The sequence below is a fragment of the Pristis pectinata genome, chromosome 9 (assembly GCF_009764475.1).
Source record: "Pristis pectinata isolate sPriPec2 chromosome 9, sPriPec2.1.pri, whole genome shotgun sequence".
Taxonomy (NCBI): domain Eukaryota; kingdom Metazoa; phylum Chordata; class Chondrichthyes; order Rhinopristiformes; family Pristidae; genus Pristis; species Pristis pectinata.
In genome coordinates, this window is record NC_067413.1 from 76,734,403 (window position 1) to 76,758,960 (window position 24,558).

Here is a 24,558-nt window from a genome sequence, read left to right on the forward strand (position 1 = left end):
CAGATTGTATTACCCAGAACAAGTTGTCAGAGGAGGTGCTGGAGGCAGGTACATTTGCAACATTAAAATGGAATTTGGACTGGTATTTGGATAGGAAAGGCATAAAAGGATATGGACCTAATGCAGGCAAACAAGGTTAGCATAGATAGGCACTATGGTTGTCTTGGATGAGGTGGGCCAAAAGGGCCGGTTTCCATGCTGAATAATCTGAATTAGAATAATAGAATCCATCAGCAACAAATCACATGGTTTTGTCAAGGGAAGGTTGTGTCAGACTAATGACAAATTTTTTGAGAAGGTACCAAGGGGGAAATCAATGAGGGCAGCATATTTGAAGTTATTTACACGGATTTTAACAAAGTTTTTGACAAGATCCAAATGGCAGGCTGGTCAAAAAAGTAAAAGCCTATGGGATCCAAGAGATGAGAAAACTTCGGATCCAGAGCTGGCTCAGTGGCAGGAAGCAGAGGGTAATGGTTGAGGGGCAATCTTTTTGTTACTAGTTGGACTTCACAGAGCTATCTATCTATGACTTAGACCTAATGATGGGGCTAGATAGTTAATGGAGGAAAGCTTTTGGATGCAGGAAGACAGGAATGGCTTGGTCATTTGAGCATAATTATGTCAAATGGAATTTAATCCAAAGAGCGAGGTAATGTATTTGGAGAAGTACAACATGGCATTGAAATATACAGAAAAGGCAGGATGTTGTGTGATGTGGAGAGAAAATGGGAACTTGGAGTTTATGCTCAAAGATCCTTAAAAGTAGCAGGAGAAAAAAAAAGACAGTTAAAAAGGCATATGGCATGCTTTCCTTTATTAGCCAAGGCATAAAATACAAGGGCTCGAAAGTTATGATAGAACTGCATAGCATGCTGGTTAGCCCACAGCTTGAGTGCTTCGTACATTCCAGTCATCAAACTACAGGAAACATGCAACTACACTGAAGATGGTGCAGAAGAGATTTACGAGGATGTTGCCAGGACTTAAATATTTTAGCTCGAAGAAAGACTGGATAAATTAGGGCAGTTTTTCTTTGGAGAAAAGATAAATGAAGGAGGCTTAACTGAGGTGTATAAAATTATGAAGAGGCTAAACAGCTCAATAAGGATCTATTTCCTTTGGCAGATGAGTCACATATTTAAAGTATTTTAAACAGAGGGGACAGAGGGGAGAGAAGGAAAATATTTTTCTCCCCCACTGAGAGAATTGCAGGAGCCTGCAATTCATTGCCTGAAAGAGTAGTGGAGGAAGAAATTCTCATCACATTTTATAAATGCTTAGATGTGTACCTGCAGAGTACACTTATAGGTGGACCCATGACCTGCAGGGCTAAGCCCAACCGCTAAATGGTGGGATTGGGATAGGTTGCTCTTTTTCTACCAGCGCAAACACAATGGACCAGTCCACTTCAGTGCTGTAAATTTTCTGTGAACAACCACAGTTCTGTCAGTACTCTTGTTCATTACAGAAGCACACATAGACAAGAACTCCAGCTAATTACGGACACAATTCCTTCAGATCACCACAGCTCACATAGTTGTATAAAATAAGTAATATATACCTGGAATATCTTGTTCAGAGACTACTTCTTCAGGCTTGAGCACTGCTTCATCTACAACATAAAGAACATTTGTTACCAGGTTCAGTACTGCAGTTATTGAAATGAACATGTTTATTGGTAATATTGCAAACCTGAAGTAGTGTAATCATCAACTTCTTCCTCTCTCACTTCCGACTCTGAAGGAATAAAAAAAGTTTCTGTAAAATGATTGGCTTTTCCTTTAAATGTTAATGTCTGCTGTAGAAATAGTGCACAAAAACTACCTGGGAATGAGTCTTCAGGTACGCCTACAACTTCAGGTTCAGAATCCCCTGAAAGTAACAGATACTCATCATGATTGGGGTGTAATAGCAATATGATTGGCTATGCCTTTGTAATAACATAGTAAGATGTCCTAGGGCTTTTCAGAAAAAAAAGAGAGAAATGAACCATATACAAAAGGGAAAAAATAAAGGAGCTTTCATCAAAAGCTAGGAAGATACAAGTTTTCAAGAACATCTTAAATGAAGAGAAGGCCAAGATAAAAATCTAAGGAACCAACACCACAGCCAACACAAAAAAAAAGTTTATATGAACTAAAATTTACAAAGTTAAAGAAAGGCCAGACAGGTGGACATTTGCAGATGAAGTGAAGATTGTTGTGGATAGTGTAGAAGACTGGCAAAGGATACAGATAGATATGGGCGGAGAAATGGCAGATGGCGTTTAACCCGGCCAAATGTGAAGTGTTGCACCTTGGGAGATCACATGTAAAGAGACAGTACACTGTTAATGGCAAGACCCTTAACAGTGTTGATGAGGAGAGGTAACTTGGGGTCCAAATTCATAGCTCCCTGAAAGTGGCCACACAGGTTGATAGGGTGGTAAAGGTGGTATGTAGCATGCTTGCCTTTATTAGTTAAGGAATTGAGTTCAAGAGTCAGGAAGTTAAATTAAATTTTTAAATTTTTTTGAATTTTATTTTACAGCGTGGTAACAGGCCCTTCCGGCCCAACAAGTCCACGCTGCCCATTTTAAACCCCAAATTAACCTACCCGTACATCTTTAGCACGTGGGAGGAAACCAGAGCACCCAGCAGAAACCCACGCAGACACAGGAGAATGTACAAACTCCTTACAGATAGCGACAGGAATTGAACCCTGATCGCTGGTGCCGTAATAGCGTCGCGCTAACCACTACGCTACTGTTATGCTGCAGCTTTATAAAACTCTAATTAGGCTGCATCTGGAGTATTGCATTCAGTTCTGGTCGTTCCACTATAGGAAGGATGTCGAGGCTTTGGAGAGGGTGCAGAGGAGGTTTATTAGGATGCTGCCTAGATTAGAGGGTCTGCCCGGATTAGAGGCTATAAACTGAGGCTGGACAAACTTGGGTTATTTTCTATGGAGCGGCGGAGGCTGATGGGAGATCTGATAGAAATTTATAAGATTATGAGAGGCATAGATAGAGTAAACAGCCAGTATCTTTTGCCCAGGGTTGAAATGTTTAATACCAGAGGGCATGCATTTAAGGTGAGAGAGGTTAAGTTCAAAGGAAATGTGCAGGACACAGTGGTGGGTGCCTGGAATGCACTGCCTGGGGTGGTGGTGGAGGCAAATATGATAGGGGCATTCAAGAGGCTCTTAGATAGGCACATTAATGTGTGGGAAATGAAAGGATATGGACATCGTATAGGCAGAATGGATTTGTTGGGCATTTGATAACTAATTTAGTTAGTTCAGCAAAACACTGTGGGCCAAAGGGACTATTTCTGTGCTGTACTCTTCTGTTCTATTGGAATAATTGTACCTAGGATTGATGAAAGGATGAATAAAGGCAACATCAGATATTGGGCAAAGACTGGTGATTAAGCAGACGGCAAAATGATAAGGCCAAATCGGATGCCAAAGTTGTAAACAACGTGAACTGGCCTAACACAGAAAATGATAGAGGGTCCAGTTTATTTTCAGCGAGAAAAAGACAATAACCTTGGTTTTCCCAACGTTGAAGTAGTAGAAATTTCAGTTAATTCTAGACTAAATGACAGAGTAGCAGTCAACACAGAAGCAGGACAGCAGTTAGAAAAGTAAAAGTGAAGTAGTGTTAAGTATGGCCAGCATCCAAGCAGTTATTAACCCAGTATCTGTGAATGAGGTTGACAATTAGCAATGCAAGGACTTTAGTTTTAAATTTAGGTCCTGTTGGAAATATGAGTTTGTAACGACTCACCGTCCGAGCAAGCGAACCGGCTCGGCGGTCGGGTTGCGCATCGTTGAAGCGGCGAGGCCCAAGATGGCGGTGGGCCTTCGTCTTCCCCGAGCGACAGGGAGAACCCGCGCGAGGGAAAGCTTTGATGATGTGGTGTATAGGTCATCGCCGTTTTGAGTGGGCGGGAACAGGCTCTCTTAAAAGGCCCACGCAAGGTGGGAAAATAAACCAGTTCTGTTCTGAAACTCTACGACTAGTGTCTTGTGTTCATTCCGCAGTAGCAACCGCTACATTCGTGACCCTGACGGTCCAAATGGATTCTGGACCTGCACAATGGACGACAACACAGCCCACGGACCTTGGGGACCGTATCGCCGGTTCTGGGGGGGGGCATTGTGTAGCGACTCACTGTCCGAGCAAGCGAACCGGCTCGGCAGTCAGGTCGCAAATCATTGAAGAAGCGAGGCCCAAGATGGCGATGGGCCTTTGTCTTCCCCCAGCGACAGGGAGAACCTGCGCGCGGGAAAGGTTTGATGATGTGGCGTATACGTCATTGCTGTTTTGAGTGGGCGGGAACAGGCTCTCTTAAAAGGCCCACGCAAGGCATGAAAATAAACCAGTTCTGTTCTGAAACTAGTGCCTTGTGTTCATTCCACGGTAGCAACCGCTACAAGTTGCACTTATGGTGAAATTTTCAGTGGAAAGAACATTGTATCCTATAATATAAAATGATGAGTATTTTAACTACTACCCTAGCAGTCCTCTTCCCAGATATCTGAAAGGCAAATGATAACTCATCCAGTAATGGTTATGGTACATGTATAATTCTTGTTAATAAATACCACTGAACTATATAATCTTGTGGAATAATTTCTAAACAGGAAACATACATGATGAATAGAAGGATGCTAATTATTAATCATTGAGCCTACATCAAGAATAGCTCTTTACAGACTTTATCCTTCACAAAATGCAACCAGAATAAATCAGCTAACAGAGTGCTTGGGCTGTTGCTCAAGGCTTGACACTGGTGCTGCAGCGTAGTCATCATAAACTCAGCATCAGGCTGGACAAATTAATCACTACAATGTTCCAGCTTATTATTGCGTACATGATCTTCAGATCTTAGTATTATCCTCTGGCTAAGCAGGTAAATAGATGTACAGAGTTATCAATTTGCCCTCCTTTGCTTTAGAGAAATAGAGTGATTGTTCTCCAGGTTTCCAGAATAACATAGCCAAAAAGAATGCACTTGCGGCATGATCGGGAGGAAGTGAGAGAGTCAAAGCCATCAGTGAACTATTCTATTGTTTAACACAAAGCAGTTTTCAAGTACCAATGAAACAGAAACTTAAATTTTATGAATAGATACGAATAAAACAGAGCAAGACATACCTACTATCTCTTCTCTTTCAGAAACTGCTTCATCTTCCACATACACAGACTCTTCTTAAAAAAAAAGAAATATACCCATTAATATTCCAAGATACAAGACCAGATCTTGCAGGCAGTGAAGTGACAGTGCACGTCACTGACCTCACAGAAACCTGTAAACTACTCCTGTGGCATCATTTCACCTTTCTTATGTTGGTTGCTATCAAAAATCAGCTTATGCAGCCACTGAGATAACAAGTAGGTTGAACAACCAATCACATTGGATATATTTCTTATAGCAATCCAGGAAGGAAAAAGCAATGATTTGAATATTTCTGGAGCACAAAATATGGAATGGAGCATACAACTGAGATTGAAATTAAATCTTAAGTATCATGAACTTGACATATTGTAATAAGTTTGAAAAAGCCACAATATTTTCAAATATTCAATTGAGCAAATGCAGGTTAGTTTTGTGGTGAGATCATGGATTCACTCAATAGCTTCAAGAGAGGCTGTGTCAATCAATGCTATGTTGCTGCTGAAAAATCATTCAAGACAGGAAGTCATAATATGAACCAAACTATTGGAGGAACTCTGAGTTGAGCAGCACCTGTGTGTGGGGGGGGGGGGGCGGGGTGGCAGAGATTGGCATAGCTTCAATCATAGCTGGAGCTTCTTCCCATTTTCTATTTGTGACTACATCTTCCCTGGCCAATTCTCACAAGGTTCATGATGAACCAAGGGAGCATACAATCTGCGATTTCTCAGACTCACATCCAGCATTAGAGAGTGGCTTGTGACATCTGTGGTTACCCAGAAGTTGCACCTGACTACAGAGATATTTTTCTGGCTGAATACTACATCAGGTAAAATGGAATTGCAACTCATTCAACAATACATTTTCAGTGTTCTTTTTATACAGCAAGAATAACTTACAAGTTCTTTAAGTTTACTGATTTTCACTGATAATAGCAAAGATGACTATATTAACATAACCTTCAGTAGATCAGGAGACCATTGAAAGCAACTTTTAAGTTTTTCATGTTTAATTATGCACACACTGTGCAAAGAGCCTCACCATTATTCCCATTGAAAATTCTAGGTCACGATATCCAACTGAAACTAACGTGTAGAGCAACTCAACCTAAAAATTCTACGTGTCCATCCATCATCTTTTTGTTCTACAATTTTAACTATGTCCAAAAGAATACTACTGTTTTAGTAAAACCAATGAAAACATCCCCATTAAATAAAAAAATAACAGGAGTACAAACCTCGAATATCTGCTTCTTCATAATCAGATTCAGCCTCATACTCAACTTCAGCTGCAAATTTCAAGCATCAAAATATCATTTTATTGAATGAGATATTTTCAGAACACCTTACATAAAAATATAAAATTTGCCTGCTTCTTTATGTTTAGATTCAGTTTCATACTTAATTTACCTTGACACTATAGAAAAACCTCACTAACAGAACTAGCACAGTCTTTCTGGCCATAGCCAGCATTTTCAGAGGACGTTGCTTCTGTTCAAATATTCAATGAAAATCCCAGTACAAGTCTGGAACAGCATCTGTCACTATCCTCCATTGTTGGGGTCCACATGGCCCAGTAGCTGGGTCTCGCCTTGCTGGGAATCACATCCTCAATCCTACACCAGGTATTACTTGGGGGTAGGATCAGTGACCCCATTTATTTCAACAGGGGCTCTTGGTCTGGGAAATGAGGAGTATTGTGGTGAGATATTTAAAATTATTTTTCAATAGTATAACATTTTTCATGATTTCTAAGTGTATTAATAAACAAAAATATTTTAATAGTTTTCATTTTAAAAATTATGTACATCAATTTTGAGTTTTCATGTGTTTCAGAATATCAGAAGCATTTGCAAAACTTTTAGAAAGCCACATAGCTTTGGCAGAAACCCAAGCTCTGCCTGCTGTCAATGCTTTCCAGTGACAAAGCCGCAGGGCAACATTGTTAGAAGTTTTCTTGCCATCTGGACCTGCCTGATTCCAGGGCACAGAGGACCAGTAAGAACAGCCCTCCATATCAGGGCCAGATAAGTAGGGGACAACATTGACTCCTGATCCAGGAAAATCCAGGCATAGGTTTTCATGCTTTGGGAATAATGGACAAAGTTCATTCTCCCAAATACTACGTCCAAACCTTTGATCTCTCCCACCATCTACATTTTTTGTACAAAAATTCTTCAGAAGTTGCCTCCAATGACTTCTGCACTGCTTATTACTCAGCTTCCTATGACAATTCCCCTCTCCCAGACATGCATCGCAAAACCCAAACCCTTTCCAACTTTGTCTTCTTCTCTCTCCCCGCCAATCACCATGGTTATTTGCCGTCACTGCATTAGCCTTAGCTCAGCAGTAACATTCAGGCCTCTGAAAGGGTCTGCACTCTCAAACTTTATTCCATAAACATAAGCACATAGTCTAGGTTTATACTCAGGAGGCAATGTAGCACAGCCATAACAAGCTACCTTTCAGATCAGATATTAAACCACTGATCTGAACAAATGAACCCATGGCACTGTGAAGAGTGTGTCAAAGCTCTTAATGATAACTGGGAGATATTGAAAAGATATTAAAGACAGTAGATGTTGAGATGTTTCCACTAGGAGTGTCACAAACATGGGGATACGGCTACAAAATAAGAGGTAGATTATTTAAAACCAAGGTGCGTGGAAACCTCTCCTCTCAGAGGATAGTAAGTCTCCAGAATCCTCCATTCCAGAGGGTAGTAGAGATCAGATCATAAGTTGTATTTAAGATGGAGATAGATAAATATTTGAAAGATCAAGCAAAGGTTATGGGGAACTAGCATAGAACAGAAGTAGAGGTCAGCATAAATCAGCAATGATCATATTGAATAGCAGGGCAGGCTTGAGGGACCTGGCGGCCAACTCCTGCTCCTAATTCTTGTGTTCCTACGTACATTAACTCGCCATCTAATTACTGTTTGTAGGATCTTGATGCAGCTTAACTGCCACATTTGAATGCATTTCAAAAGTTTGTCTTTGCTTGCAAGGTAATTTGATGTATCCTGATGATGCAAAACAAACAGGTAATCATGCATGAACCTCAATAATTCATTTCAGCAAGCTCGATGTCACCAATGGGGCATCAAAACAGATACCAAAAATGCACACTTTCCACTGTAGGTCATTAGTAACAAGGAGGAATCCTGGCCAAATTTTGTCCTCTGCAATCAAGGGCTGCAATGGCCAACTGTTGCACCTCCCCTCTCAGCTGAGAGGTACTGTAAAAGTAGTGCACTAATTTGGAACCCTGCAGTTCTACAAGGTTCATGTATATATACACATTGGGTAAGTAACAGATGGCTTCTTAAAGTCCTGCTGAAACAGATACTTCAATTATGTAAACTATTGAGATTCTTGTACCACATCTAACTTAAGTCCAGGTCTACAGCAATAGCTTATGAAAGCTCACCTGCTTCAGGACCGTCTGAATCATCAGCCCCAGCATCAAATTCATTTGTTTCTTCCTCCGCTGGCTCCGGCTCCTCCTCCGCTGGCTCTGGCTCTGGCTCCTCCTCTGCTGGCTCTTCTATAGAAAAGAAAATTGAATGCTTCTGAAACTTGTGCAAATGCTAACCGCAGACAACCTTTGAATCCAATTCTGAAGACCACAATTACAATTATTTTGGCCTCAATTAGCTCAGCATTCGAAAAAGACAGATGCAAGCACAATAAGTTATTTAGTATTCTACAGGAATCAAATAGTAATTTAATATTTGGTTAAATTTTTCACTACTCTACTAGCAAGGTAGGCCAAGTTCTTAATTCCTTTTATTTAATGCCACTCCAAAAACCTTTTGCTTATTTATTAGTAGCGAAAACCAGAACTCCACAACCCAGCTCCAAGCTCTTAACGAGTCCCAATTACCAATATCACACATGCTTATGAGCGTACACTGGCCATCAGTCCTGTCCTACTTCAATTTTAAAGTATTCAACTTGCTCCATGATTATCCTGCTCCTATACTTCTGTAACCACACTAGGTGAGGAGAGCTTTAACAAAGTCAGTTTTGTGCCCCTCCAATCTCATCTCTTGACTTCCACCACTGACAGGCATGTCTTAAGCTGACAAGGCCTTAACCTGTGGAATTCCTTCCCTTGATTTTTCTCACCTTTTTTTTAAATTGCTCCTTAAACTTCATCGCTTTAGCCAAGATTTTCATCACCTGCATTAATACCTCATACAAAAAGGGCCAAATTTCATTTCCTCGCATTCCACTCAAGTGCCTTGAGATACTTTTAACCACTGTAAAATTAAAATACAACTGTCTTTTGTTCTGAATTATAAAACTGCTAAAATGTGTTTCCATTTTTAATATTCTCCTCCTCCTGTTCAATGCCATCTTCTATAGACATTAAAATAGGCTAACCATGTAATTAGATATCACTTTCCCCATCATGTGGGTCATCTTCAATGAGCAAAATAAACATGAGTTCTTCACTAACCACCTTAAAGTGGATGAATGTTAGGCAAAATAATATCTACTCACATGAGAACAGTTGATAATTAGAGACCATTCATTTAAGGTCACTTCAGTCACTTATTATATAAGCATGGTTCCTGGCTTGAGGGACTGTTTTGCAAGGCTAGATTACAGTCAGGGACTGCTCTTTAGAGAAAGATGAGAGGAAATTTGATAGGAGGATATAAAATGATGAGGGATATGAACAGAGTGGATAGTGGGAAGCTGTGGAGGGGTTGAGTACTAGTGGCCACAAGTCTGAAGGGGGGAAAAAAAAAAATCGAGAGATACGAGGATCCTTGTAAAAAAAAATGCATTGTGGGGTTGGATCATGTAACACACTACCTGCAGATGTGGTGGAGGCAGGCTCCATTGTGTCCTTCATGAGGGAATTGGATAAATACACAGCTCTGCAGAGTGGAGAGCAGGAAGTGGAACTAGATAATTACTCCAGAAGAGAACCAGTGTAGACACAATATGCCAATTGGCCTCTTTCTGTATGGTAACCATACTATGATTCCATGACAAATAACAAGGGTAACTGTAACATATACATTCAAAATGACCGTAATAACAAAGTTACAAGTTTAATAATATCCTATTCCCATACGAGGAGCCAAGAGCTATTGAAGTACATTTCCACAATCATTTAATTCTTTGTGCAACAAATCCTACTTGAGCAAGATGCAACAAATCAATTATTGGAACAACTAAAAAAGATCAAAATGTTATACTTTCTTTCTATATAGATCTTGCATGAATTAAGAAATTATAACCCAGAAGGAAAAGACCTACCTATATTGGTTTTGAAAGACTCCTGAGCCACAGCAGCTTCAATAGGTTCAGGTTCTTCTGTTCCAGTCTCTAAAGTAATATTTTTATAGATAATATCAGCTTAATTACTCCACCAATTAAACTCTTAATAGTTAGCACTAAGTTAAACACTGCTCTATTTTGCGCACCCAAACATTTCTAATATAATCAGTTGGTATATATGGCTAAGTAAATACCATAGTATTACATTCTCATAACAATCCCAGGCTGGATTATTTTGAATATACCACAGAAATTCCTTCAATTTATATTGGTCTGAGCCCAATGCCAGTACTGCTGAATGCAAATAGCAAATTGATATGAAAATATCTCCCTCTTGCAGCTCTTTCCAGAAAAAGAACATTTTTACTCAGATATTCAATTGAATACTCACTGCAGCTGCTGTTGGTAACACCTCCTCAAGATCTGCAGGCAATTCAAGTAATAAAGAGGGCAGAGAAAATATTTTGGCAAAAGGTAACCTTCGAGCGATAGAGTAATACAGCACAGACTGGTCCATGCCGACCACAGCATCTTCCCTGCTAGTCCCAGTTGCCTGGATTCAGTCCATGACCCTCCAAGCTCCTATCCTCCATGTACCTATCCAGATGCCCCTTAAATGTTGCAATTGTGCCTACCTCAACTACTTCCTCTGGCAGCTCATTCCAGGTACTCACTATCCTCTGTGTAGTTACCATTCAGGTCTCTCTTAAATCTCACCCCTCTGATCTTGCACTTGTGCGCTCTAGTTTTAGACTCCTCAACCCTGGGGAAAAGACCATGACCATCCAACCTATCCCTACCCCTCATGATTTTTGTGAACTTCTATGAGGTCACCACTCATTTTCCTACACTCCAAGGAATAAAGATCCAGCGTAACCAACCTCTCCCTATAGCTCGGGCCTTCTAGTCCAGGTAGCATCCTTGTACATCTCTTTTGCACCCTCTCCAGCTTGACAATGTTTTTCCTATAACAGGTTAACCAAAACTGCACACAATACTTCAAGTGCAGTCTCATCAACAACTTGTATAACTGCAACATAATGCCCTTTACTCCTAAACTCGATGCCCTGATTGATGAAGGCCGGCATGCTAAACACCTTCACCACCGTCTACTTGGGCAGCCACTTTCAGCGAACTATGCACTTGTACTCTAAGGTCAGTTTGTTCCACAACACTCATCAGTGCCTTGCCATTCACTGTACAGGTCCTACCCTGGTTTGAATGTCCAAAATGCATTACCTCAAACTTATCCAAGTTGAAAACCATTTGCCATTCCTTAGCCCATCTCCCTAACTGATCAAGATTGCTTTGCAATTCATTGTAGCCTGCTTCACTATCAACGAGACCCCCTAATTTAGTATCATCAGCAAACTTGCTAATTGCGTCATGTACATTCATATCCAAATCGTTTAAATACATAATGAATAACAGAGGTCCCAACACTGACCCCGGGGCACCCCACTAGTCACAGATCTCCAGTCGGGGAGAATCGACCTTCAACCATCACCCTCTGCTACTCATCATCGAACCAATTTGGAATCCACCTCGCTAGCTCCCCCTGAATCCTGTGCGTCCTAACCTTCCAGATCAGTTGCAACACGGGACCTTGTCGAAGGCCTTACTAAAGTCGATATAGACAACATCCACTACCCTACCTTCATCTATCCCCTTAGTTACCTCTTCGAAAAACTCCAAAAGATTCATCAGACACGACCTCCCATGCACAAAACCATGTTGACTATTCCTGATCAGGCCTTGACTATCAAAGTGATGCTACATCTTGTCCCTCAGAATTCCCTCCAGTAACTTCCCTACAACTGAAGTCAGACTCACTGGCCTGTAGTTCCCTGGCTTGTCCTTGCTACCCTTCGTGAACAACAGAACAACATTAGCCACCCTGCTGTCTTCTGGAACTCCACCAGTGGCTAACAACGAAACAAATATCTCTACAAGGGCCTCCGCGATTTCTTCCCTGGCCTCCCATAAGGTCTGGGGGTGCACTTGGTCAGGCTCTGGGGATTTGCTCACCTTAATGCGCTTCAAGGCAGCAAATACCTCCTTCCTCGTAATATGCATATGATCCAAAGACCTCTCTACTTATTACCCTCATTTCTTTGGCATCCATGATATTCTCCTTAGTAAACACAGAGGAAAAATAGACATCAAAAAAAACTTGGACGTCTCCTGCGGCTGCACACAGAGGCAGCCCTGATGGTCCTTAAAAGGACCTAGTCTCCCCCTAGTTACCACTTTACAGTTAATATAAAGGAAGAACCTCTTGGGATTAGCTTTAACCCTGCCTGCCAAATCCATCTCATACCCTCTTTTTGCCCTCCCGATTTCCCCCTTAAGCCTGGTCTTGAACATTTTATATTTGTTATGGAATCATTCATATCCAGCTGCCTAAAAGTGCTGTATGCTTCCTCCTTTTTCCTGACCAGAGCCTCCATCTCTCTCATCAGCCAGGGTTCCCTGAACTTGGTACGTCTACCCTTCACCCTAACAGGAAGGTGCTGTCCCTGCCGCTTCTAAGGCTTTAAATTGTTATCTGGTATGATAACATTGCTGTAAACTTGAAGTTATTGAAAAGTCAGTTATTATTCTGTTTTGCTGCAGTTCATCATTTTTTCTGTTTTGTCATTTCATTGCACAGGAATTAGTTCACCCATTTCCATTAACAGAGCTACACATTACCTTACTCTATAGAGAAGCTTATTTATATCCAGAGAATAACTTTTCTTCACATTCATCCTCCTGATAGTATACCTTAAAGTAACCCCACCTTACCTGTCTCAATTGGTGGATGCACAGCCACATGAACTGGTTCTTCACTTTTCCCAAAACGTTCAGCAGGAATAGGCCCTTCCACTTCCTTCAATCCTGATGTTAAATACCAAAGAATTTCATAAAACAATGGAATCATTATCAAGTCCAGCATAGGCAGGAAAAGCTGACTTCTTAAAATAATACACCACACTGTAGGCATACAAATTATATTTTACCCAGTTCCCATAGTCTCTCTCAACACTTTCTGATGGCTACAATGGAAGCTGCTGTTTCCCTCTGACTACATGGCTCTTCTGAGTGTGGAAATTTCACTATGGAAACAAGCTCAATGGGAAGAGCAGTGAGAGACAGCAGGACCCAGCTGGTCTTTCAAACATGGTGTAGTCGCTGCTAGTCCCTAGCAATAAGCTTGCACTCATTCCACCAGCTCAGCCCTCACAGGTAGCCATTGCACACTGCCTCAGTGGCTCATTCCACACCGATACACAATGGCTTTAACTATTTCATTGTTGCAGGAAAATCAAAAGGAGGGCCAAGGCCTCAAACGGGTTCCCATTCCACCAGCATGCTGATCATGGAGGTTTGGGCTCGTACCAGAATCCCAGAAGAACAGCATTACATCTCAATATAGCATGCTACAGTGATTCCTTTTTGTACCAATTCAGTACCAGCCTTATAAAATGTTTAATGTTATATAGTTGCATGTCTGAATTGGTTAGCAAACTTTCTGGAAAATTTAAATATCTCTGGTGGCATTAAATACATGTACACTTCAATCATTAGGGTAAAATCTAATAAACATGCAAGTATACATATCCACTCTATGGTACATTGTTACACTTACAGTACTCTGATGCAAAACAGTATAGTCTACACGACTAGAACCTTAATCGACCAGGTAGTATTGCTGTTTTTAGCCAATTTCTCCAGTTAATACAGCTGAACTTCAAGCCCAAGAATACATTCTTAAGGTTCAATAGATTACACAAGTCTGACTAGCCTCAGACGGCATCCCGAATTCAGGATGTAGTCCATGGGGAGCATGCAAAAGTTTGTAGCAAGGGGTAAATATTAAAGCTCTTAGGTTGCCAATGATTTTTCAAAATAATTTTGAAAAAAACTGAAGGACCAAACACTATCTCAGACAAGAAAATACGAGAAGCTTGGACTGGAAAGTGAAAGAATGTGTATGCACTAGCCATTGACTTCATCTTCTTACAGATATGGTAGGTTATATGCCGCTCTATTACCAACATCAGGTGAGATGTTTCTACATAGATTTACTCTGCATTGCCATCTGGAGGATTTTTCATGCAAATCTATCTGCTCGGACACATTGCCTCAATATCAGTAACAGTTCCAAAGCATTCTAACTTTTTTTTAATTACTGGCTTCAAGCAGGACAAATCACACTTAGTGTTGTAGTACATTCCTAACATGAACAGCTATGCTCTTGTTATGAACTGAACTCTGATAAAATACAACTGCTTCTCTGTTAATGATTTTTTTTTCATAAAAAGAACTTGAGTATATATATCGTTACACCAAACACTATGCTTACTACCAAATTTTCAGAAATTTTTAAGTATGTTCCCTTTATTTCAGGCACTTATGAGGAATATATCACCACCCTGCAAATTTTCCATTTATTTTGAACAAAAAAAAATGTAAATGCTTCAGGTATAAAACAGGAGAAAAGAAATCTAAGTATTGATGACAGTGGTGGTGGAGATGCCAGAGAACAGTTTTCCCCCCCACTTCTACACATACTAGGAACACAAAATCAAGAAACTGCACACCCTCAGCAAGATGATTCTCTGCTCACTAATTTTAAACAACAGAAAATTTAAACTAAGTTTTTTTACTTCTCGGAATACCCTCAATACTGATAAATTATTGTCACTGGAAAGACAGTTTAGTATTGCATTCTTTCTTAGAACTGCTGAGCAGTGAGCAAAACTACAGGAAATCCAAAAGTACAAACATAAATAAAATATCTGCACAGGGCGTTTAAAATTTGGATGCTGTTTATGGCTAATTATGATGCAAACAGAACTCATTTACACAACTGTGCTATTTTGCAAAAATATCAAGCGCTAAAAAAAATTTAAAGCTGCCAAAATCAAAACTGCCTCCATCCACTTTAAAAGTTTAACTACAGCAACTCAAATGCCCCAAATAACTTCAAAGAAGTTACAGCATTTACTTTCATTTATACCAAACTGTTATGATGAACAATGTACACGTAAAAAAAATTAGAAAGACAAGATTCTGGTTAGAAATTCTCCATAATGTAGAGAGTCACTGTGAGTGGAACTTTGCATATCATCGCATTCACACTGTATTCACCTTGAACCTTCCCTGAATGGATTGGTTCAGCAAGTATCACAATGGTAGACCTTCATCAGGCTTGGAAGGTATTAAATGTAGAATGGCAAAAAGTGTACATTCAGTTCTCCTCCCAACTCTCCAGTCCCTTACTCCAGCCTTCTACGATTTGGTCTTCGTATCTAAGCCTTTATTGTAATTTTTTTAAAAAAGAACTGCACTCAACCACCAGTTCCATTCCCATCCTCCAGCCAAAAACTTCATGCCATGGTACAAAGTCTATCACTTCCCAGCTACATGCTCAGGCCAAATCTCTGTTCTGTTGATCTCAAACTGAACTTTATATATGGGATGGTATGAATGTAGTATCCTGATGCTTATTAAAACCCTCATCCATCATCACCAAGCTGAACCTTTTCCAACAGCCTTTTTAATTTCCACAAATTATAATACATAATCTTAATTTGTGCAAAGTCCCATCACACATAATCCACTGTAGACAATATTTCACACTCAATTATTCTCATCTTCTACTGACATCTCAATCGATCTAATTTAAAATTCCTGTCAAAAACAGAAAGTGCTTTCAAACTCAGCTGGCCTGGCAACTTCTATGGAGAGAAACCAAGTGAACATTTTATGTCAACAACCCTTCATCAAAACTAGGAAACTGAGAAAACAACTTTCTCACCAATGTGCATTTGTTTTAAGTTACAGAAAGGGTGAAGGGGTTAACAGGGGGATAAGATGCAGACCCAAGTTGTCAAGTTTAAATTTCTACAAGACGAGACAGAAGGAAAAAGAAACAAAGATGCAAGTTAAAAATGTAAATTTTCAACATCTGTAGAGAAAATGCTGAAGTTTGTTTAATTCAATATTGAGTCCCAGGGGCTGCAACATTCCCATATGAAGGGCAGTTTGGGTTCCTTGATGGTGAATAGGAAAGCAGTAAGAGGGCAGATTGCGGCATTGGAAAGTGTCATGAGAAGGCGAGTCATTGGTGAAGCTGGAAGAGAAAACCAGGGAAATTATAGACCAGTGAGCCTTATGTCTGTGGTGGGCAAGCTGTTGGAAACGATTTTTAGAGATAGGATCTATGGGCACTTGGAGAATCATGGTCTGATGAGGGACAGCCAGCATGGCTTTGTGAAGGGCAGATCATATCTCACAAGCCTGATAGTGTTCTTTGAGGAGGTGACCAGACAGATTGATGAGGGTAGTGCAGTAGAGGTAGCCTACATGGATTTTAATAAGGCATTTGACAAGGTTCCACAGGGTAGGCTTCTTCAGATCAGGGGGCATGGGATTCAGGGCAGCTTGGCCACTTGGATTCAGAATTGGCTTGCCTGTAGAAAGCAGAGGGTTGTGGTGGAGGGAGTGCATTCAGATTGGAGGGCTGTGACTAGCAGTGTCCCACAAGGATCGGTTCTGGGACCTCTGCTTTTCGTGATTTTTATTAATGACTTGGATGAGGGGGTAGAAGGGTGGGTCGGCAAGTTTGCAGATGACACAAATGTTGGTGGTGGTGTGGTTAGTGTAGAGGATTGTCGAAGATTGCAGAGGGACATTGATAAGATGCAGAGCTGGGCTGAGAAGTGGCAGATGGAGTTCAATCTGGAGAAGTGAGGTGGTATACTTTGGAAGGACAAACTCCAAGGCAGAGTACAAAGTTAATGGCAGGATTCTGGGTTGTGTGGAGGAGCAGAGGGATCTGGTGGTTCATATCCACAGATCCCTGAAAGTTGCCTCACAGGTAGGTAGGGTAGTTAAGAAAACTTATGGGACGTTAGCTTCATAAGTGGAGGGATCGAGTTTAAGAGCCGCGAGGTAATGATGCAGCTCTACAAAACTCTGGTTAGACCACACTTGCAGTACTGTGTCCAGTTCTGGTCGCCTCATTATAGGAAGGATGTGGCAGTGTTGGAAAGGGTGCAGAGGAGATTTACCAGGATGCTGCCTGGTTTAGAGAGTATGCATTATGAGGAGAAACTAAGGGAGCTAGGGCTTTACTCTTTGGAGAGGAGGAGGATGAGAGGAGACATAATAGAGGTGTACAAAATATTAAGAGGAATAGAGTGGACAGCCAGCGCCTCTTTCTCAGGGCACCAATGCTCAATACAAGAGGGCATGGCTTTAAAGTAATGGGTGGGAAGTTCAAGGGAGATACCAGAGGAAGGTTTTTTTTACCCAGAGGTGGTTGGGGCATGGAATGCACTGCCCGGGGCAGTGGTGGAGGCAGGTACATCAGTCAAATTCAAGAGATTGCTAGATAAGAATATGGAGGAATTTAAAATAGAGGGATATGTGGGAGGAAGGGGTTAGATAGTCTTAGGCGAGGTTTAAAGGTCGGCACAACATCGTGGGCCGAAGAACCTGTATTGTGCTGTTATGTTCTATGTTCTAAATAGTGGCGTGAACAGCCCCATTAGAATGCTGAACGGGGAGAGAGGGGAAAAAGGTGTGCCTGATGGCTGAATCCAGTTGAAGGAGGCAGGAATTATAAAGGATGTTCCATCGAATATGGAGGCTGACTAGGTAAAAGATGAGGACAAGAAGAATCCTATCCTTGTTCTAACTGGGAGGAGTGGGGTGAGAGCAGAAGAGTGGGAAATAGCAGACATGATTGAGAGACCCATCAACCACAATAGAGAGGATGCCATGGTTAAGGGAAAACATCTCAAAAAGTCTTTCTTCAACTTAAAACCTGCTGTTTTCTCACTTTACCAGTTTGGATAGCTGTTGATTTGAAACACTTACTATTTCTCACTCCTTGGAGACTGCCTAACCTGCTGAGTACTTCCAGCATTTTGTCTCTTTTTCAGATTTCCAGAATCTACAGTTTTTGCTCCAATTAAAATCCCTGTCTCAGTGTTCAAATTCCAAGGCTTCATTTCATCTCCCCTCTAATTATCCCCATCCAACTTGCCTGTGGATGCAATGTATACTTCAGGCTCAGGCCTTCTTTGATTCTACCCCTACCGATAGACAGAACCACACTGATCTAACACCAAATCTATTCCTAACTTAAAAGCCTGACCGTGTGATCACCATGCTTTAGACTACTTCTATAAAGCATCTTGTTGATCAATGTTTGCTGTCAGCTCTTTTTTGAAATACAGCAGAAGTTTGTTACATTGAAAGTTCTTTGTAAATGTTAAGCTGTTATTCAATAAAGAGATAAAACATACTTTGCAAATTCACCTATTTGTATCTGAGCAAGAATGTGTTGCCAATTTAAAGAAATCTGTTGACTATATAGTTTTAAGTGTCCTCAGTTGACTGTATTGTCCATTTTGCAAATATGTAACCATCATATGACATATTCACATAGTGCACAGCACAGCCTCCTCAATGTGCATGAAGTATTTTGTACAAAAATACCCAAGCAATGTTTATTTTATTTGGTAACTCATGAAATTTCATTAATATTCTATTAACTTACTGCTGGAAATTGTGATCCCACATTGAAGCAGTTTTACTATTTACTGGGTGGGACAAAACAATATTGGGATCAATTGCAGTTCTCTTGATCTATTGAGAAACATCCACCTTTCCAAGGTTGTTTTTCCCCCTCTAAAGGTGATAAGTTGAAATAAAAGCAAAATGATTTGAAATTGAACATGGTTATGTTTTAGGAAGTGAAGTTATTGTGTTTGTAACTCTGTCATAAAACATCTCTAACTTAACTATGGAAATATTTCTGTAGTATTGCGTTATTTGCAAATCAAAAATATGAACATTCATGCTCTTCAAATATAGTCAAGGCAAGAAATCTATTGAGACAATTTAGTCACATGGAGAAAACCAATCTCAACTTGATTCAAAAGTTCCACTGAAGATATTTAAGTTTTATTTTTCTAAAGGTGTAAAAGCATCAAGACCTCCTTCAATTATCTTCAAATAATTACTCAGTTGAACCAGAATTGAAGGCTGTGCTGTCAAGAACAGTTTGCAGCAAACAGCTATACAAAACTAAACTGAAAATTGTTTGCATAATCAATTCCTCTTCAGAGTTTGGATTCATCATCCCAAAATCCAATGACTAACCAAGTGTTTTTTTTTAACTGCAGTCTTTAAAATCTAACACCTCTGTTTCAGGAATGAAAACTGTCCTAAATTCCTGCTGCAGTTAATATTGAACATCCCCGTCTTCAACAATTGCAGGGTGCAGCAAACAGTTCCACCATTTCACCAAAAGCATTGAGTGGACTATACATCTTGGCTCCCAGGCCCCGTCCTGTACCAGATCACTGCCATCACAAAAAAAAAATCAGTCTTCAACCAATTTGATTCACTCCATGTGATATCAAGAAACAGCTGAAAGCACCGAATACAGCCGAGGTTATGGGATCAGAAGCTACCTGGACTGTAGTACTAAAGGCTTGTGTACAGCACAAACCGCAGCTTTAGCCAAGTTGTTGCAGTACATGGCATCAAGGAAGATTACCCAAGTGTAGCCTGCTTACAAAATAAAACCCAATCACTGCTGATGATTCAGAGTAGACTGAGTGACTGAGCAAAGTGATTGAAGATGTCACCAACCATGTTAAAAACTTATTCACCCATAACCTGTTGCCCAGTTTTGGTTTCACTAGCAGCACCTGGCACATACCCCATCTCAGCCTGATCCAAACAAGGACTAAAGAGTTGAATTCCAGAGGCAAGGTGAGAGCAAGTGCCCTTGATATCAAGACAGTAGTTAAGTGAGTCATCTAGTCCTGATAAAACTGAAGTCAAAGGACAACCAGAGGAAAACACTCAAATGGATAGCATAATACCTCATCTGGCTTTCAGAAGTCTAGTATCCCAGCCAAAGGACATCGTTGCAGAAGATAGTCCAGGCAGTTTCCTGGGCCCAACTGCCTTCAGCTGCTTCATCAATGACCTTCCTTCCGCAAGTTCCGAAGTGGGAATGTTCGTAATGACTGCATAATATTCAATTCCATTTGCAACTCCTCAGCAAATGAAGTTCATATCTGAATGCACCATGTCCTCATTCGTGCATGGGCTGATAAATGGCAAGTAACATTCATACCACAAAGCTGACAGGCAATGGTCTTCTCCAGCAAGAGAAAGTCTAATTACCTACCTTTGACATTTAAATGGTATGACCATTGCCAAGTCTCACACCACCATCCAGAGGATCACAACTGACCATAAGTTCATTGGCCTAGTCACAAATACTTTTGCCACAAGGGGGAGGCCAATGCTGGTTATCTTTAGGTGACTGACTCACCTCCTCACATACCAAAGCCTTACCACCATTTAAACCACGCATCAGGAGTGTGATACAATACTCTCCAATTCCAATGATAACCAAAAAGCTTGACAAAACCCAGGATATACGAGTCTGTTTCATTGGTACCTAATCCAATATCCTTAACATTCAGCTCGTCCATCACCTCCACATGTAGACTGCACTGTTTGTACCATCTACAAAATGTAATGTGGTTAATTACGTTTATTAGGTTATTCCACCTGTACTTTCTAATCCACAATCACCCACCCCAACAGGAAAATGGCTTCAGGTGCATGGAATACCACTGTCTGCATTTTCCCTCCTAAACATGCACCACCATATACAGTATACCGCCATTCTTTCATCATTATTGGATTTAAGTCCCAGATCTCCCTCACCAGTAGCAGCATGGAGTGCCCTCATCAGAAGAACTGCAGTAGTTTAAAGAGGCAGGTAATCAGCACCTTCCCAAGGGCAATTAGAGATGGGGAATCTGCCACCACCACCCAAATCTAACCCCCCCCAAAATCTAACCCCTCAAAACACCAAAAAAAATAGAAATTAGTATATTCAACTAATTTTAAAAGCAGGGAGAGGTTAGTTGCAACACTTTTCTGTCAACTGGAAAACAGAATTGGCCAAAGTATGAAAAGAAAGCCTTGACATGCTCTACGTGTGCAGCCTTGCAATCAAACATTTCTGGAAATATGGGGGCTTAAGGAATTATACAAATAGCACCCAAGTCAACTGCTACAGCTGAATCCATAAACTCAAGTATCCTCACAGGAAAAATGGCACCAACTGTAAGTATTGTTGGAGAGATTTCTCATATAAAAATGTTTTTTTTATATATAGTCAAGTATAAATGTTCATCTCTAAATTCATTCATTTTGCAAGAAACACTTGGATTATAAGTAAAAACAAAAACTACTAAAATTTCCAAATATTTTTAGCAACTAATTAGCTTGGTTTTTTAAAAATTATTTTATCATTCATACCTTGTTGAACTTCAAGTTTTCATTATTGCTAAATCCTTGCTTAGAGATGCATTCTCTCCTTTCTCAGCTGATACTCGCTAGTGAACTATTACTTGAAGCATGCTGAAGATCAACAGCCTAAAATTTTCCTCTGAAATGTCAGCACTTCATCCATGAAGTTTGAAATGGATTCAATGAATGCTGCTGGGAGATGCACTGACTTAGGCATGTCAGCAACTCAACAAACTGCCCAATAAGTAATTTGCTTGTTTGTTCAGAATAATTTAGACAAGTTATTAATACTTTTAAAACTGCAATGCCTTCATACTCTAGTAAGTTTGACAACCTTTAAATTCTCCATTAATTCAATGCACAGGTTCTGAGAATACAAATGGAAGAGCCATAGCTTACTAGCTTAAGTTCAAACTTGGTTTTCTAAGACTATGAGATCAGAAGGTTCTAGATTTACATTCTACTCCAGACTTCAAAACACAAGTTTAGGACAATACTCCAGTACAACACTAAGGGAGTACTGAGTGTAAGTGGAGTGCTACATTTATGATGAGACAATAATCTTCAAGTGGGCATAAAAAGATGCTATGACTCCATTTTGAAGAAGAGCGAAGAGAATCCTTAGTGTCCTGGTCAATATTTATCCTTTAATCAACATATCTTAATCTTATCTTTATTTGTTTTTAAGATATCTTTATTAGTCACACGTACATCGAAACACAGTGAAATGCATCTTTTGCATAGTGTTCTGGGGGCAGCCCACAAGTGTCGCCACACTCCCAGCACCAACATAGCACGCCCACAACTTCCTAACCTGTACATCTTTTTTGAATGTGGGAGGAAACCGGAGCACCCAGAGGAAACCCACGCAGACACGGGGGTCTGATCATCATCAAAAAGATGCCTGTGGGAATTTGCTGGGCAAACTGGCTTCTGCAAGTCTTAATCACTACTGTGACGATACATCTAAAGTACTTGACTGTACTTGGGGCTATTCTGAAAGAAACAGTAAGGTCTTATTTTTGTATAGGCCCTATCTCCCAGCACTGACAGACCAGATCAAAATCTTGGAAGGTGGGTAGACATGGCAAAGGAAATTAGTGAAGGGAAGTGTTGTACTGCACACTGGGATATGGGAAGATGGGAAACAAGTAGCCTGCAAGATTTATTGTACTATTTATGATAGCTCAATAGGGAGATAGGGTACAAACCAGCCTAAACTACTACATATGGACTTGGCTGGCTCTGAGACCACTTCAAATGATCAGTTTTGAATACCTGACAAACACAGGAAGTTACAGTAATTCCTTCATTAATAAAAGGGATGCATTTCTGGAAAATGTTTCATTCAGGGCAAAATGCATTATGGATAATTTGATTGTAATTCTATAGGTGGAAAGTGGAGTGCTATTTGTTATCATACAATAAAGATTTGTAAACTGAAGACACATACCCCAAAGAATCATTGGCACTTGAGGGAAAGTTGGTAAAATGTAGCATTTGTAACTCAAGGAATTATAGCATTCAAAAATTTGGTAATGGCATCTAGGAACAAATCATACGATTGTAGCAGGAAATCTACAGTTGCAACTTAATAGAAATAAGGTTGCTCTGAAATTAAGAAAATGTCATTAGCATTTAATCAGCAGCATATTGAATATGGAGAAAAAAAATTCTACTTAACTGCCTAACAGTATATCTACAGCTTTGAAGTTCTAGCAAGGGCCTAAATTTAGTTCAAAGTCATGATTCGCCTTCAATACTATAATTCCAAGCAAACTCCTCTTCAAACTCCTAGACCTGGGACTCAACACCTCCCTTTGCAATTGAGTCCTTGACTTTTAACCAACAGACCGCAATCAATAAGGATAGGCAGCAATATCTCCTCCACGATGATCCTCAACACTGGTGCCCCACAAGGCTGCATCCTCAGCCCTCTACTCTACCCGCTACACACTCTCGATAGCGTAACCAGATTCTGCTCTAACTCCATCTACAAGTTTGCAGATGACACCACTGTAGTGGGCCAATTCTCAAATAACGATGAGTCAGATTACAGGAAGGAGATAGAGAGCCTAGTAGCATAGTGTCATGACAACCTTTCCCTCAATATCAGCAAAAGAACTGTTCATTGACCAGGAAGACAGGCCGATGCACATGTTCCAGTTTACATCAATGGTGCCAAGGTCCAGAAGGTTGAGAACTTCAAGTTCCAAGCAGTGAACATCCCCATCCTGGTCCAACCAGGTAGACGCCATGGCCAAGAAAGCACACTAACACCTCTAATTCCTAAGGAGGCTATGGAAATTTGGCACATCCCCTTTGACCCTCACCAGTTTTTTTAAAATCGATGCACCATAGAAAGCATCCTATCTGGAAGCATCATGGCTTGGTATGGGAACTGCTCTGCCTGAGACCGCAAGAAACTGCAGAGTTGTGGACACAGCTCACCCTCCCCTCCACTACACGGACTCAGTCTATACTTTGTATATATTGGCTGTTTTACCAAGGCAGCAAAGACCCCATCTATCCCAGATATTCTCTCTTCTCCACCCTCCCATCAGGCAGAAGATACAAAAGCCTGAAAGCACTTACCACTGAGATCAAAGACAGCTTCTATCCCACAGTTAAGATTTTTGAGCGGTCCCCTAGCATGACGATGTGGACTCTTGACCTCACAATCTACCTTGTTTACGGCCTTGCACCTTATTGTCCGCCTGCACTCTCTGTAAGTGACACTTTATTCTGCAT

The 24,558-nt window shown here is 40.5% G+C and overlaps 1 protein-coding gene across 1 annotated transcript in view; it reads right to left on the reverse strand.

Moving 5' to 3' along the window:
- LOC127574074 (aspartyl/asparaginyl beta-hydroxylase-like) overlaps positions 1-24,558 on the reverse strand; it is a 180,044-nt gene that overhangs the window by 102,832 nt on the left and 52,654 nt on the right. The window contains 8 exon segments of the mRNA XM_052022718.1: positions 1,565-1,615; positions 1,696-1,740; positions 1,828-1,875; positions 5,147-5,200; positions 6,403-6,453; positions 8,597-8,713; positions 10,444-10,512; positions 13,252-13,344. Coding sequence (XP_051878678.1) covers positions 1,565-1,615; positions 1,696-1,740; positions 1,828-1,875; positions 5,147-5,200; positions 6,403-6,453; positions 8,597-8,713; positions 10,444-10,512; positions 13,252-13,344 — 528 coding nt within the window.